General features: G+C 41.5%; 1 protein-coding gene and 1 long non-coding RNA gene across 2 annotated transcripts; both read left to right on the top strand.

Annotated features, from left to right (window-relative positions):
- The first annotated feature begins 270 nt into the window (after positions 1 to 270).
- Positions 271 to 4,224, top strand: LOC311121403. Its single transcript, XR_014612273.1, has 2 exons — positions 271 to 1,303; positions 1,376 to 4,224. It is a non-coding gene; the product is annotated as an uncharacterized lncRNA (long non-coding RNA).
- Positions 4,225 to 6,701: 2,477 nt separating this feature from the next.
- LOC311121401 (PR domain zinc finger protein 14-like) lies at positions 6,702 to 13,596 on the top strand (the record flags this gene model as incomplete). Its single annotated transcript, XM_084195898.1, has 8 exons — positions 6,702 to 7,375; positions 7,855 to 7,908; positions 7,998 to 8,158; positions 9,413 to 9,683; positions 9,939 to 10,141; positions 12,342 to 12,443; positions 13,018 to 13,237; positions 13,421 to 13,596. Exons 1-8 carry the CDS (start codon positions 6,778 to 6,780, stop codon positions 13,594 to 13,596), a joined length of 1,785 nt encoding a protein of 594 aa, XP_084052024.1. The 5' UTR covers positions 6,702 to 6,777.
- Positions 13,597 to 15,325: the final 1,729 nt, after the last annotated feature.

Raw genomic sequence — 15,325 nt, 5'->3', positions numbered from 1 at the left:
TAACAGCAGACCTCCCCTTTCCTATTTATTTGGGAGTTTCTCCTCGTTCTCCCCGTCTGGTCTCGACTGCCTCTGCTAGAAAAAGAAAAGCGGAGCGGTGTTTTGCGTGTTTGTTTGAGGAGAGGAGAGTCTGACCTTGTCAAGAGTCGTTGATACGGTACAGGAGGGGAGTGGGGGGGGGGGGGGGTGGGTTCAGATCCTTTGCCCAGGGTCTAGTGAGGGGTGTAGGGAGGGGAGGGGGGTGGGGTGGGGGGCTGTGTAAACAGTGTACAGATTATCGCTTGCTTCTCAGCCTTGAGCGTATAGCTAGCTAGCTAGCGCCATGATAGAAAGATCGGGGGACACACTGCTCTGGTTCCTCAGTGTGATGTACTTAAACAAGCAATAACGATTACTAGAGAATCTTTAGTTGCTGTTTTTATTTTTTGTTGTTGTTGTTTTTTTTGTAGTTTTTTGTACAGATTTTTTCCCCTGGAGGCACATTTTATGCTCTGCGGTCCGTCGGAGATTAAAACACAGCTACTTTTTTTTTTATTGCAGTTTGTATTAAAAATCTCTCTAATCCAAATGATACGTTCGTGGCAGATTATGCAGCAGCACTGTCTTGGGTGTAGAGACTGGAGGGAGTTGGTGGTGAACCTTACTAACCCTCATATTAAAACACACGATGCATCCCAAATGGAACACTATTCCCTACGTACTTTTAACCAGAGCCCTCTGGCATCATATTCCCTCACCCAACCATAACGGGTATGTTGACCATTCCTCTAATGGACCCTGTGTGCACTATATAGGGAATAGGGTGCCATTTGGAATGCAGCCATCCCCTCTCTGACTAGAGCCACAGGTTAGACAGAGACCTATAGGGCCCTGATCCAATTCTTCAAAGATGTATCCTTCCTTCCTTTCCTTCCTTCCTTTAAGTGGTCACTTGGTATGCCATGGCTGGATAGGTGACACGTATGTAATGGACTGTGTCCCAGTTGGTTGGTGGATGGTGCTTGCAACTTCAAGGGTTGTGGGTTTGATTCTGGCTCAGCGGGGGACACTTTCTCGTTTTGGTTAAATGATCATATTATGTTAAATCTAAGTAAGTAGATTTAGCTTCTGTTAGATCTGACCAGAGATACATTCATGGAAAGGAAGAATGCATGTTAGAAGTATTGTATCAGGATCTTGGTATGTCACCCTGCTCTGGTAGACAGACAGTGAATTAGCCATAGTGTTTGAACTTTGACCTCAGGCAGTAAAACTATATAATAACCAGATCCATTTCCAATCATATTCCCTCTCCCTTTAACAGGTATAATGACATCATATTCCCTCTCCCCTGTAACAGGTATAATGACATCATATTCCCTCTCCCCTGTAACAGGTATAATGACATCATATTCCCTCTCCCTGTAACAGGTATAATGACATCATATTCCCTCTCCCCTGTAACAGGTATAATGACATCATATTCCCTCTCCCCTGTAACAGGTATAATGACATCATATTCCCTCTCCCCTGTAACAGGTATAATGACATCATATTCCCTCTCCCCTGTAACAGGTATAAAATGACATCATATTCCCTCTCCCCTGTAACAGGTATAAAATGACATCATATTCCCTCTCCCCTGTAACAGGTATAAAATGACATCATATTCCCTCTCCCTGTAACAGGTATAAAATGACATCATATTCCCTCGCCCCTCTAACAGGTATAATGACATCATATTCCCTCGCCCCTCTAACAGGTATAATGACATCATATTCCCTCGCCCCTCTAACAGGTATAATGACATCATATTCCCTCGCCCCTCTAACAGGTATAATGACATCATATTCCCTCGCCCCTGTAACAGGTATAATGACATCATATTCCCTCGCCCCTGTAACAGGTATAATGACATCATATTCCCTCGCCCCTGTAACAGGTATAATGACATCATATTCCCTCGCCCCTCTAACAGGTATAATGACATCATATTCCCTCGCCCCTCTAACAGGTATAATGACATCATATTCCCTCGCCCCTCTAACAGGTATAATGACATCATATTCCCTCGCCCCTGTAACAGGTATAATGACATCATATTCCCTCGCCCCTGTAACAGGTACGGTCACTTCAGATCCTTTGTTGCATCAAAGGCAAAGTCACAGTCAGACCTCATAACTACATCTTTCCTCCAGGTCCCGTATGTTTGTGTTCTTGCATACTCCATTACTGTCATTGTCAACTCAACTTGGCATGACAATTAGTGACAATGAGTTGGCATGATGGCACAAACAGACTGGTGCTCATGCTAGCAATGTTGACATTTCTTATGATAATAAGCCAGACAGGACTATGGAGGACAAGCCAAATATCCCATCCCTTGTAAATCGGGTTATGAATTCTACCAGCCTTTCATTACATTGATAATAAAGGACGGAGGCGGACTTAGCTATGTTTCATCAGTTTCAAATGAAACAGGCCCCCAAACCGCTAAATCCGCCCCTAATAAAGGGCCTATTTGCAGCCCAGATAGTTGTGACAGTCAATCACCCTCAGAGAAACATGCAATGCCACCTCGCAGTGTGTGACTGACTGTCTGCGTGAGGACAGATTGCAAGGTGTGTGTGTTTGTGTGTGTGTGTGTGTGTGTGTGTGTGTGTGTGTGTGTGCAGCATAATATGTGTATTTGATGTGGGATCTGAGATAAACTGAATGTATTGTCATGGCTGACCTCAGTTCAGAATAGACTGTAAAAGCTGCGACCCAGATGACACCCTATTCCTTACATAGTGCCCTACGGGCCCTGGTCAAAAGTTGTGCACTATATATGGAATAGGATCCTATTTGGGACGCAGGCCCACCACTGGGGGAAAGCTGTAGAAGACTGTTCTCAGTGGATTGTTAGGTCTAGAACTGCCCAAAACCTGATGGATGAAGTGGCTCATAAATCCTGGTCTGAGAACAGTTTTGATTTGTATTTCCCTATTGGTAACGGTAAGGGTCTGGATGGAGAAAGCTGATCACAGATCAGGGTCCGTAATCCACAAAGCCGGTCAGAGTAGGAGTGCTGATCTAGGATGAGTTTAGCCTTTATATTATAGTGAAAGGACAGGGGGGGGGGGGGGGACCTGATCCCAGATCAGCACTACTACTCCCAGATTATTGCTGTACTTTGGACACTGAGGTACAGTAGCACGTTGGCTGTATGGGGCACAGGGGGTCCTATTATTCAGTGATTATATGTTATGGGCTCTCAGAGAAGCGCTGTATTCTCTCTGTTTTGCTGTACTATTGATCACGATTTATCACCACACAGTTTTGATAAAAGCTGGATGTCATTGCTGAGAATTGACTCACATTTTAAGAATAGCCAATTCTAAAGAAATCACTATCACCCCGTTTGCCAATTTCCAAAGATTGTTAAGATTTTGAAATGAATACAAGCCATGAGGTAATGTTTTTTTAAAGCATTTATATCAGGACTTGGAGCAAACTACCTTTTTGCCCCTCAAGAAATATCATACAGGCTTTGAATTTAAATCAATTTACAACAAAATAATTCCTCTCTTTACCTTTTTAATTTGGGAGTTTTTTTTTAAATGCCCTGTTTTTGTATTGTCTGCCAGTTTTCTTAGAGCTAAAATGCAAGAACCTTGAAATGCTAAAAACCAAGCATATTGCCTTAGATTGTCTGTTCTCCTTGTATATTATAAAGCTGTCTGTATCATATTTGTATTGTGAATTTGTACATTATTGAATGGGTGTATCATTGATCAACACATATTAGTTGCTGAGACAAGCAGTCTCTCTCTTTCTTATCTGTGATTGGTTGAAGGCTGTATTATTTGTATAATTTCATACCCCCCCACCCCCCACAGAACTGTTTGTGTCAGACTGCTATTTGGGAAAAGACGATGCAATGGGATATTGAAGCAATACGTAATATATTCTATGAACTTTCTGGAGAAAGAAAGCTTACAGTGTTGTGCGCTGCTCTGAGATGTATTTTTCCAGCTGTGTTGTTCACAAGAAACATCACACTGTTCGTTCGTTCACCCATCACGCATCAACGGTTTGTAATCTTCAGTGTGAGCATTTTATGCAAAAGTTAGATATACCGACAGAAGTTTAAACACAGTTATATGCAAGTTGTCACCTAATAAGGCTTTGCTGATGCTATTTGCAATTTGATGTTGAATAACAATGCCGTTGTAAATAAAGAATTGTTATTGCAACATTGAATCTAGTTCCACTATATTATTGAGTCGTGTTTTATAGATGCTGCGCTGTTTGAGGGGAGAGCTGGCAAGGAAGCATTTCATTGTCTTACTGTGTAGCCTACTGTATGCCATGTTCTGGCATATAACGAAAACACTTTAATTTGATTTTGGTTTTGTGTTTAGATGGGGAACGAAGGATAATCCTGAAAGTGGAGACATTATTTAAATTGATAAAAATATATAAACATTTTATCAGGTCTTGAGTGATGCCGTTTCGTAAATTTAATGATGAGGGTTAAATTATTATTGGTTGTAAGAAAAATCGATTTGTTCGTTTGTACTGCAAACACGTACAGAATTATTATTATTTTTCCAATGGTACAATAACCACAATTCACCTTTTTTAATTAAAGGAAATATTTATGAGTTATAGAAGCAAGCAACATAGTCGAATATTACAAGCCCCGTGTAGCTCAGTTGGTAGAGCATGGCGCTTGCAACGCCAGGGTTGTGGGTTCGATTCCCACGGGGGGGGGGGGCAGTATGAAAAAATGTATGCACTCACTAACTGTAAGCAGAGCGTCTGCTAAATTATTAAAATGTAAATGTACATAGGATTTCTGCATCTACCTTTTTATTTTTAGAAAAATGTTTTATAGGCTACTTCATTACAATCATCATTATCTTAATTAACCATGCTCATCTAAATTTATCGAATATAAGTAATGAGGGGACATAAATCGAGTTGACATTCCATCTTTAATTAGTTGTTGCTCTCAATAGGGTTAGGGATAACTAACTTTCCCAATAGGCCTACCATAATATTGGTTTTGGGACACGTTTTTTACATTTTTGATAACGCCAATAAGGCGGTATTGTGTGTGTGTGTGTGTGCGTAGCGGGTTTGTAACTTTGAAAAGGTCAAATCCTCCTGGGGTTTGAGACGCACGCAGGGTGACCAGAGCTGCTCTCTGGCCAATAGTAGGAGAGCAGCATCTCGAGACCTTTTAAGAGTCGGTACCATTAACCGTTCTGTATACAGCGTTCAGTTTAGTAGAACACCTAACAACAGAGACACACGGAGGGTATCCCCACTGCTCCTGCCTCTCCTGTCTACTTTACCTTCATAGGATTCTATCAGCAAGATCAAGCATCACACACTTGTAGCCAAATATTCGTGTTTCGTCTTTTGACAACAACGTGGGATGGATTCGATAAAACCAACTTCAGATTTATAAATAGTCTCCTTTGAGGTAAGACAGACTTTAAGATTGAGATCTTTCGCAAAAAGTAAACTGGTTTAAAATAGTATGACATCACTATGTGTAAAATCGCTTTAGACCTATGCAATTAGGCGAAAATGCTCCTTAATAAAAAAAAAAAAATTCTCATCATGTTCCGGTATTATTATTATTTAAATTTCTGATCATGTTCCGTTATTATTATTATGAAGTTCCTTATACAGCCCTATTATAACCCGCTGTTAATAGCCATTGAACCGGTCTCACCCTAATGCGTTTTAAAGGAGTGGTGACTTGCAATAGCTTCATTAATGTTGACCTCTGCCGCTGACCTGGTGTTCTTTAATTTGGGTGTCATGACCCTGATTTGTCTCAGTTACTGCTTGCTACCACCCACCCACTACCCGCCCTGTGAGGGGGGAGGGGGGGGGGGGACACACGGCCCTTAACAACTCATACTGCTCGTTTACAGGGATGCACAGTCGAGCACCTATTTAAAGTAGTTTACTCTGCAGGCACAAGTACTAATTTAAAGATATTGACGAACATCAAATGTGTGTTTTGCGAACTGGAAAAAATGCCCAAACGGCTGGTTTTTGATTGTAGGTTGTAAGTGCTGTGAATGCAGTAAGATGCTAAAAATGAATAGTTTTCGTTTGTAAAAAATCAGTGCTCTCAAATTTAGGAATACATTTTCATGCATTTGTAAAGTGACGAAAAATATGTGTGACTTTTTAATATAATTAGTATTCAGATTTGGGAAAAATCCATTCCTGCAGATGTTCGATCTTGTTAAGTTGTTGTAGCCATATAAGATTTGAATTAGGCTAATAGCCAATAGGTGAAAACCTTCATATTGTGCGATAATTGAAATAGACCTACAACATTTTTCTTTCGTTTAATTGACATTAATATTGTGATATAGGCTTATAGCAATGTTGGAATTTCGTTCAGCAATCCTGTGATTAGCAGAAATATATTGATTAATTTTTTTTAAATAACTAACCTACAATTAATTGTATTCTCCTAAATGTATTTTGAGCAGAAATAGGCCTGTAACACAAGCATGCATTATTTGCTCGTTACCAAATCCCCTTATTGTAGCCTAATTGATTTGATTATGTTCCCTATTTGAAATCGGTTTATTAATCTTCAAATAATAATCTAGAAAATAAACTTGAGAGGTAAAACTTAATTTGAGAAGGGAAAATATTTAACATAATTGTTGGAAATAAAGCTCAAATCTCTCCACCTCTCTCCAGGCAGAATAGCTACAACGTCAACTATTCCTATTCAAATCATCACAGATCGGCTCTGCCTCCTCGCTTGCTGTGATGTCTCTGTCTAGCATCCCCACCGTGAAGGGCAAGCCGTTCCACTCCAACACCCTCAAAGGCAGGCCTGTCCGGGGTTCGGAATACTACGCTCAGCATCTCCTCCACCCGCTCAAGTCTCTTGGACGGCTAGTCACCGACACCCAGGCAGTCATGCCCTTCAACTTCACCGCCGGAACACCCTCGTTCTTCGGTCACGGCGGCCACCAAACCACCGCCGTTAACGTTCTTCACGAGCAGATCTTCAACGTGTCGAACATCCCGTACTTCAACCGGATGATGCCGGGAGTGGGACACACTATTTACTCCAAGTACGAGGAGCTGGCGGCGGTGGTGACCGAGCACGCCACCGGCCCGTTATCTGTAGGCCTATCAGACTTCAGCAGTCCCGCCTCGAGCGAGAGGTCCTCCGCGCCCTCTCTCTCGCCATCTAAAGAAAGTTTATTCCACCTTAGAGGAACCGAATTATCACCGAAGAAAACACGCACTTATAGTTTCAGCGAGGACGACCTTTTCATGGTGCTGTATGGATATTCCCGGAGTCAGGAGCAGAATGCCGGTTTCCCCATCTCAGGAGTAGCCCTGCTTGGGAACTCAGGTAGACAGATACAGCCTTTGAAATGTTAGCGAAACTAGAAAGGGTAATTTCCTTCACGGAAAACGTGCGTGCTTGCTTCAGCTGTCCAAAAGTATGTTCGGAAGAAGTTTACAAGTTTACATTGTTAGATGCAACAACCACTTGGGGCAGGATATTTAATCAGTAGCCTACAGGAATAGGCAATAATTCTGTATTTCTAGGTGGGATTTGATGATTATTGGTTTACCTTTTGTTAGCTGTTGTTGTCTCAAATCCACAAATCCACATTACACTCTGGGTAGGGATAGAACTATGTGTAGTAGGTTATTTCAAGAGTGGCCTACATCATGAAACCAAACTGTCAATTTCAGGAGGCTTAATCTAGGTCTGGGAAACCAGCCCATATTGTCAGTCGTCTGTGTTTTGATTTGTAATGTTCCTTATAGTGTGTTTGATTTGTAATGTTCACCATTGACGACCAGCAACATTCTCTTCAACAGTTTGCAACAGCGAACGACTCACCTTGGAAACGGAGGCGCTTGGACTTCCAAAAGGTAAGCGCTCTCTCTCGCCCGCTCTGTGAACGTGTAAAGTTGTGTAAAAGGTGTTAAGTTTAACGTGTTTTTTTAAATGTCACTTACAGGGTTATCTATCCACCAGACGAGTTATGGCAGTTTGTCCCACTACGGAGTTTTCGCAGAGAAGAGCGCCATCACCAAGGGAACCCGGTTCGGCCCATTTCAGGGGAAACTGGTCAATACCAGCGAGATCAAAACATACGACGACAACACGCTGATGTGGGAGGTCAGTTATTATTTTATGTTTCTTTTTTGTGTGTGTTATTTGTCGTCAGATAAACGTTTTTAAAAACCTTTTGTCTTTTATTTTGTGCATTAACCAACTGTGCGTAAATGTGGGCCTAAACGGAGATGCTTGATTTCCAATTAAATCCCCGCCCATGCAGTTAAACAATTTGTAGCCACTTCAACTTCTGTGCCATATAATAGTCCTGTGCACTCTTAGAAAAAATTGATATTTGGGGTTCTTAATAGAACCTTTTGCTTCTTTGGACGAGATTAAAGAACCCTTTACAAAAAAAGGTTAGGCATATATATAGACTATATAGAACCTTGAGGGTTCTATCCCTACCCAGAGTGTAATGTGGATTTGAGCCAACAACAGCTAACAAAAGCTAACACAATCACATCACACTCTGAAATGACAGCTAACTATCTCCCTTTTCATTTGTTTTAGCTGTTTTGCATTGACATTTATGTCCATATTAATGATGCTGCTGCATGATTTCGCCTGGTTAGAAAAAATGGCAAGCTGACTACGTCCAACACGTTAACTCTCTATGGAAGGAGGAGATCGAATTCACATTTTGCAACATTGTTACCGAGGTCGGAGTGGCGAACAGTAAGGTTCATACAAACGTGCTGTTGCTAACTAAAATGTTAGCTAGAAGCAAGAGGAAATAAAGTGTTTAATAAAAGCATACGCTCTTAGATTTAAAAAAAAGAAAGGAATACATTTTAACTGCCATTCTGATTTAAAAAACAAACTGCCATTCCAGCATGAAGATGCAAGAGGATGGTGGTTGAACTTGCAAATAGCCAATAAGGCAGTAACAACCCACACTGTCCTATAGCCAGAGTTGGTACCAGGATTGACCTGGGCCGTCATTCAAACAAACAGATGCCTCCCTGGCCACCAGTGCATATTTCCAAACTATGTTTGCATATAATGACAAAATCTAAAAACCATGCTGGTATTCATGTGTCCATTATTTCATTTTTTATTATATTATATTCTTAGCAAAAAAATATTAAAATGTATTAGTAGTAGCCATAATTCATAAATGGCACCATACAGGGTTCTATATGGAAACCATTTTGGTTCAGTGAATAAGAACCCTTGGGGTTCTGATCAAAGAACTCTATGATGAAAGGGTTCTATATAGAACTTTTAGGTGTTCCATATATGAAGCAAGCGATAGAACCCTTTTTTTTCTCTAAGAGTGTAACAACAACATTTTCTCCCTATCGGTTGATCCAGGTGTTCGAAAATGGCCGGTTGAGTCACTTTGTCGACGGCCGGGGCTCATCCGGTAACTGGATGTCCCTAGTGAAGTGTGCGCGCTTCCCGGAGGAGCAGAACCTAATCGCGGTACAGAGTAAGGCACAGATCTTCTACGAGGCGTGTAAAGCGATCCAGACGGGCCAGGAGCTGTTGGTCTGGTACGGGGACTGCTATGTTCAGTTCCTGGGGATTCCACTCACTCTGAAGGACTCGCTGGAGGAAGGGAACGCCATGCTTCCACATGAAGGTAAGGACAGTTCATATAGAATATAATTACTTTATTTTTTCCCAGTGGGAACTTCATTTGTGGGTGGCATATATGGCTCGTTATTCGTGTATACCTATTTGCATGGTTAATATTTTCATATAAACATCACATTGCTCTACTGGGCCTCATTCTATTCTCTATTCTATTCTACATGTGTATCAAACGTATTTATTTCTAGCAACAACGACGCCACTACAATTTACCAAGGCATTCCCTAATGTTTTCCTATTTCAGATGCTGGAGAGGGTTTTAAGTGTGACCGGTGTGGGAAAGTGTTCGCCTATCAATACTACAGAGACAAACACCTGAAGTACACGCGCTGCGTGGACCAGGGGGACAGGAAGTTCCCGTGCCACCTTTGCAACAGGTCGTTTGAGAAGAGAGACCGATTGAGGATCCACGTCCTACACGTCCACGAGAAACACCGACCACATAAGGTGACACAGCGCCTTCAGGAAGTATTCATACCCCTTGATTCAATTGTTTGTTTTATCTCCCCCATCTACACACACTACCCCATAATGACAAAGTGAAAACACGTTTTTTGAAATGTTTGCAAATGTATTGAAAATTAAATACAGAAATATCTCATTTGCATGTATATAAGTATTCACACCCCTTTACTATGACACTCCAAATTGAGCTCAGGTGCATCCAATTTCCTTTTATCATCCTTGAGACTTCACTACAACTTGGAGTGTAATCATTGGAGGTTGCTGTTCACCGCTGCTCCCCATCTAACTTAACAGAGAAGGAAGAATGGGAGAAAATCCCCAAATCCAGATATGCAAAGCTGATACAGACATAACCAAGATGACTCAAAACTGTAATCACCACCAAAGGTGCTTCTACAAAGTATTGACTCAGGGGTGTGAATACTTATATAAATGAGATATTTCTCTATTTCATTTTCAATACATTTGCAAACATTTCGAAAAATGTTTTCACTTTGTCATTATGGGGTATTGTGTGTACAGTCGTGGTCAAAGGTTTTGAGACTGACACAAGTATTGGTCTTCACAAAGTTCGCTGCTTCAGTGTTATGAGATATTTTTGTCAGATGTTACTATGGTATACTGAAGTATAATTACAAGCATTCCATAAGTGTCAAAGGCTTTTATTGACAATTAGATTAAGTTTATGCAAAGAGTCAATATTTGCAGTGTTGACCCATCTTTTTCAAGATCTCTGCAATCCGCCCTGGCATGCTGTCAATTAACTTCTGGGCCACATCCTGACTGATGGCAGCCCATTCTTGCATAATCAATGCTTGGAGTTTGTCAGAATGTGTGGGTTTTTGTTTGTCCACCCACCTCTTGAGTGAGCCCACTCCCTTGGCTGAGAAGTAACCCCACACATGAATGGTCTCAGGATGCTTTACTGTTGGCTTGACACAGGACTGATGGTAGTGCTCACCTTGTCTTCTCCGGACAAGCTGTTTTCCGGATGCCCCAAACAATCGGAAAGGGGATTCATCAGAGAAAATGACTTTACCCCAGTCCTCAGCAGTCCAATCCCTGTACCTTTAGCAGAATATCAGTCTGTCCCTGGTGTTTTTCCTGGAGAGAAGTGGCTTCTTTGCTGCCCTTCTTGACACCAGGCCATCCTCCAAAAGTCTTTGCCTCACTGTGCGTGCAGATGCACTCACACCTGCTTGCTGCCATTCCTGAGCAAGCTCTGCACTGGTGGTGCCCCGATCCCGCAGCTGAATCAACTTTAGGAGACGGTCCTGGCGCTTGCTGGACTTTCTTGGGCGCCCTGACGCCTTCTTCACAACAATTGAACCTCTCTCCTTGAAGTTCTTGATGATCCGATAAATAGTTGATTTAGGTGCAATCTTACTAGCAGCAATATCCTTGCCTGTGAAGCCCTTTTTGTGCAAAGCAATGATGACGGCACATGTTTCCTTGCAGGTAACCATGGTTAACAGAGGAAGAACAATGATTTCAAGCACCACCCTCCTTTCAAAGCTTCCAGTCTGTTATTCTAACTCAATCAGCATGACAGAGTGATCTCCAGCCTTGTCCTCGTCAACACTCTCACCTGTGTTAACGAGAGAATCACTGACATGATGGCAGCTGGTCCTTTTGTGGCAGGGCTGAAATGCAGTGGAAAAGTTTTTTGGGGGGATTCAGTTCATTTTCATGGCAAAGAGGGACTTTGCAATTAATCTGATCACTCTTCGTGACATTCTGGAGTATATGCAAATTGCCATCATCAAAACTGAGGCAGCAGACTTTGTGAAAATTAGTATTTGTGTCATTCTCAAAACTTTTGACCACGATTGTAGATGGGTGAGAAAAAAATACACTTATTCAATTTTGAATTGAGGCTGTAACACAACAAAATGTGCAATAAGTCAAGGGCTATGAATACTTTCTGAAAGCACTTTATTTATATGTATATTCCTCAAGTGGTACATTTTAGAAGCCCCTAAGTAGTTATTTATTTTATTTATTTTTTACCTCTCCTGCACATCTTTTGTCTTTGTTTCTCACAATCTTGTTTTTAATATTTTCTTGTGTGTCAAAAATGATAATAAGTGAAGGGCACTATAGTCCTTCCTTATTTTGCCCCCTGTTCAGCTAAAATAATACAGTCCCTCATCCTTAATCTTTCTCCTCTCTTCATTCCCAGTGCTCAGTGTGTGGAAAGAGTTTCTCTCAGTCTTCCAGTCTCAACAAACACATGCGGGTACACTCTGGAGAGCGCCCCTACAAGTGTGTCTACTGTAACAAGGTAAGCATAGAAGAGTGTGTGTATAGTCCTCGGTGAGCTCACCATTTAGAAGCTTCCCCATTTCATGAGCCCCCTCGTAATGTTGTCCCGGTGCAGCCTGCAGGCACGCTCCACCGAGCCACTTCCATGGTGATTAGCGCCAGATGTACACCCACCCTATTGTTCCCCCTCTCCCCGCGATTACACTCTCAATTTACGGCTCTCAGAGGAACAGACGTTTTCTTTGTTGTTTGTAGGAAATGAGAACAACCCCCTCGGTTTTTATGTAGGCCTAGCCTACTTAAATAATGTTGTTTAACCCAAAACCCCTGTTTAACAATGTTGGCTATTTGCTAGTCTTTTAAAATATCTAAATGATAAGGTAGCTTATTTGATTTTCCGAGAACAGAGAATGAAGAAACACCATCAAATGTTAGGCCTGGGAACCGTTTTATTTATTGCCATGAACAACCTGTCGCGTTGTTGAAAGCAGAAAGTCAAGTCACCCAAATATGATGTTATCAGAACTACTGAGTGCACATTCTTCAGTTCTAAGCGTGTCACTCAAACTTCTATGTTCTCTACTCTGTTCTAGGCCTTTACTGCCTCCAGCATCCTGCGCACGCACATCCGCCAGCACTCCGGAGAGCGGCCGTTCAAATGTAAGCACTGCGGGAAAGCCTTCGCCTCGCACGCCGCACACGACAGTCATGTCCGGCGCACACACGCCAAGGATAAACCCTACCCGTGCGACGTGTGTGGAAGCACCTTTCAAGAAGCGACAGAACTCAATAACCACACGAAGAGTCACACAGGTAAGATTTGATTGTCACTAAAAAGCCTACTGAAGGAATAGGACACGTTTGTACCAAGGTCGAGGCGTATATCTTGAGTGCAAAACCAAAATACACTGGATAAATACAAAAATATATGGCTGTACTTATGTCGATTTTAGTATGGATGTTCATTCTAAAATTTTATCTTTTCATTATTGATAGAAAGACCCCTCTCAGACAACGCAGTTCCCCCTACCATCTCACTAAACGGATCTTTGGAGGATACAACAACGATGCTTTCAGTCACCAAGGACTGCAGGACGCAAAGATTGACGGATGAGAAGTTCTCGTACACAGGACTGACTGTTCTGAACCCAGAATATCGACCCTGGAACTAAAACCATTCCATAGAATCCATAGAATTAGAATGTGTAATTCTAGAATTTGCCGAGGAAATTTCCAGTAGAATTCATATCGCTGCTAGGACACTTCCAAAAGCAATGTTTTAGATAATAACTATTGGAAATATATTTAATACCACAACTTTACTGAATTGTATGACACTGTCAATTATTTTTTGTCAAATGTATTTATTTATTTGAATCTGTTTTGACGTAATGAATACGTTATTTTTTTTCTGGCTAAAAGCTTTTGTTATTCGTGTTGTTTGGTTAATTATTGGTGTTGATCAATGTAATAATGCAAGATTTTAACGAAATGTTACATAACATTTAACGTTCGTGAGCACAATTTCTTATAGTTCGGCTTATATTATTTAAAAATGCTGTGTAAACGTTATTAATGTATACATGCATCCCCAGACTTTTATTAATTTAAACGTGTTAATTTATATGCATACAATGTTTATCATACTACCTCTAAATCCATCCTATTTCGCTCTTTCATTGCTGTGCTTTTTTTACCGACTGTCTGTTTCTTGTCTCTTGTAGGCTGCAAAAGTAGGCTATGTGTATCTGTGTTGAACTGTTTAAAAGCATCGGGCTTTCTAATAAATATGAATTAAATAATAGCATGAAAATAAGCCTGGGTTGGTTTGTGTGTAAAGATAATGCCTTTACATACATTATTCGGATCGAAAAATGACATCTGATGTTGATTGTACAATGTAATTGGCCGCGAACATATTTGGGGACACATTTAATTCATTTCACATAGTGAAAATCGAAAATATCGAAATACAATTAAGATTAAATTCTGGTTAGACTACACTCATGGTTTTCGTTTGAAAACAAGTCCCTACCCTCGTATTTGATAAGGCTACTTCTAGAGTTGAATAACTGTCTGATGCATGTTCGATTCCCAGAAGAGTACAGCAGTAACGTCTACATAAAAATTGACGGTTATATCATTTACATTATATTTTGTTCAGACTTAATTTCAGGCTCAGTAAAAACGTTTTATAGACTGTTCTACCCGGTAAGTCAAGAGTTGCGAGATATCTGCTCTTATGCAGATATCGATGATCCTAATGTATCACATATTACAATGATTCTTGTTGAATTGAACTAGAAGCCCATACATTATTTTCATCCATCCTCATTGTAGAACGGAGGCTTCAGTCCCACCTGAATGGTCTCAGTGGTGACATTACACACATAGACTGTGTGTGTGTGTGTGTGTGTGTGTGTGTGAGCTAAACTTGCTCTTTTCAGACGGTAAGTAGGAGGATAGTGTGTGTGTGTGCTTGCCTGCCTGCCTCAATGCATGATGGGTAGGGGGGAATTGAACCAACCCCACAAACCCCAGTAACACCAAATGAATGACAATGGAGTGGCAGCAATGAGGTGGTCTGAGGGGCAGGGGAGGAGAGAGGATGGGGCTGTAGCATGAGGACACAAAGACTGTCCCAATGACATCTGCTCCTCTCCCCACACCGCTCCTCTCTGACTGTCCCTTAACCTCACCTTAACCCTCTCCCCTCCGCTCCGCTCCTCTCTGACTGTCTCTTACCCTCACCTTAACCCTCTCCTCCTCCCTGACTGTCTCTTACCCTCACCTTAACCCTCCCCTCCTCTCTGACTGTCCCTTACCCTCACCTTAACCCTCTCCTCCTCCCTGACTGTCCCTTACCCTCACCTTAACCCTCCCCTCCTCTCTGACTGTCCC

This window comes from Coregonus lavaretus, assembly GCF_964263955.1.
Source record: "Coregonus lavaretus genome assembly, contig: HAP1_SCAFFOLD_2865, whole genome shotgun sequence".
NCBI classification, from domain to species: domain Eukaryota; kingdom Metazoa; phylum Chordata; class Actinopteri; order Salmoniformes; family Salmonidae; genus Coregonus; species Coregonus lavaretus.
Note: the sequence above shows the minus strand (reverse complement) of the source record. Positions and strands in the feature narration are given on the sequence as shown.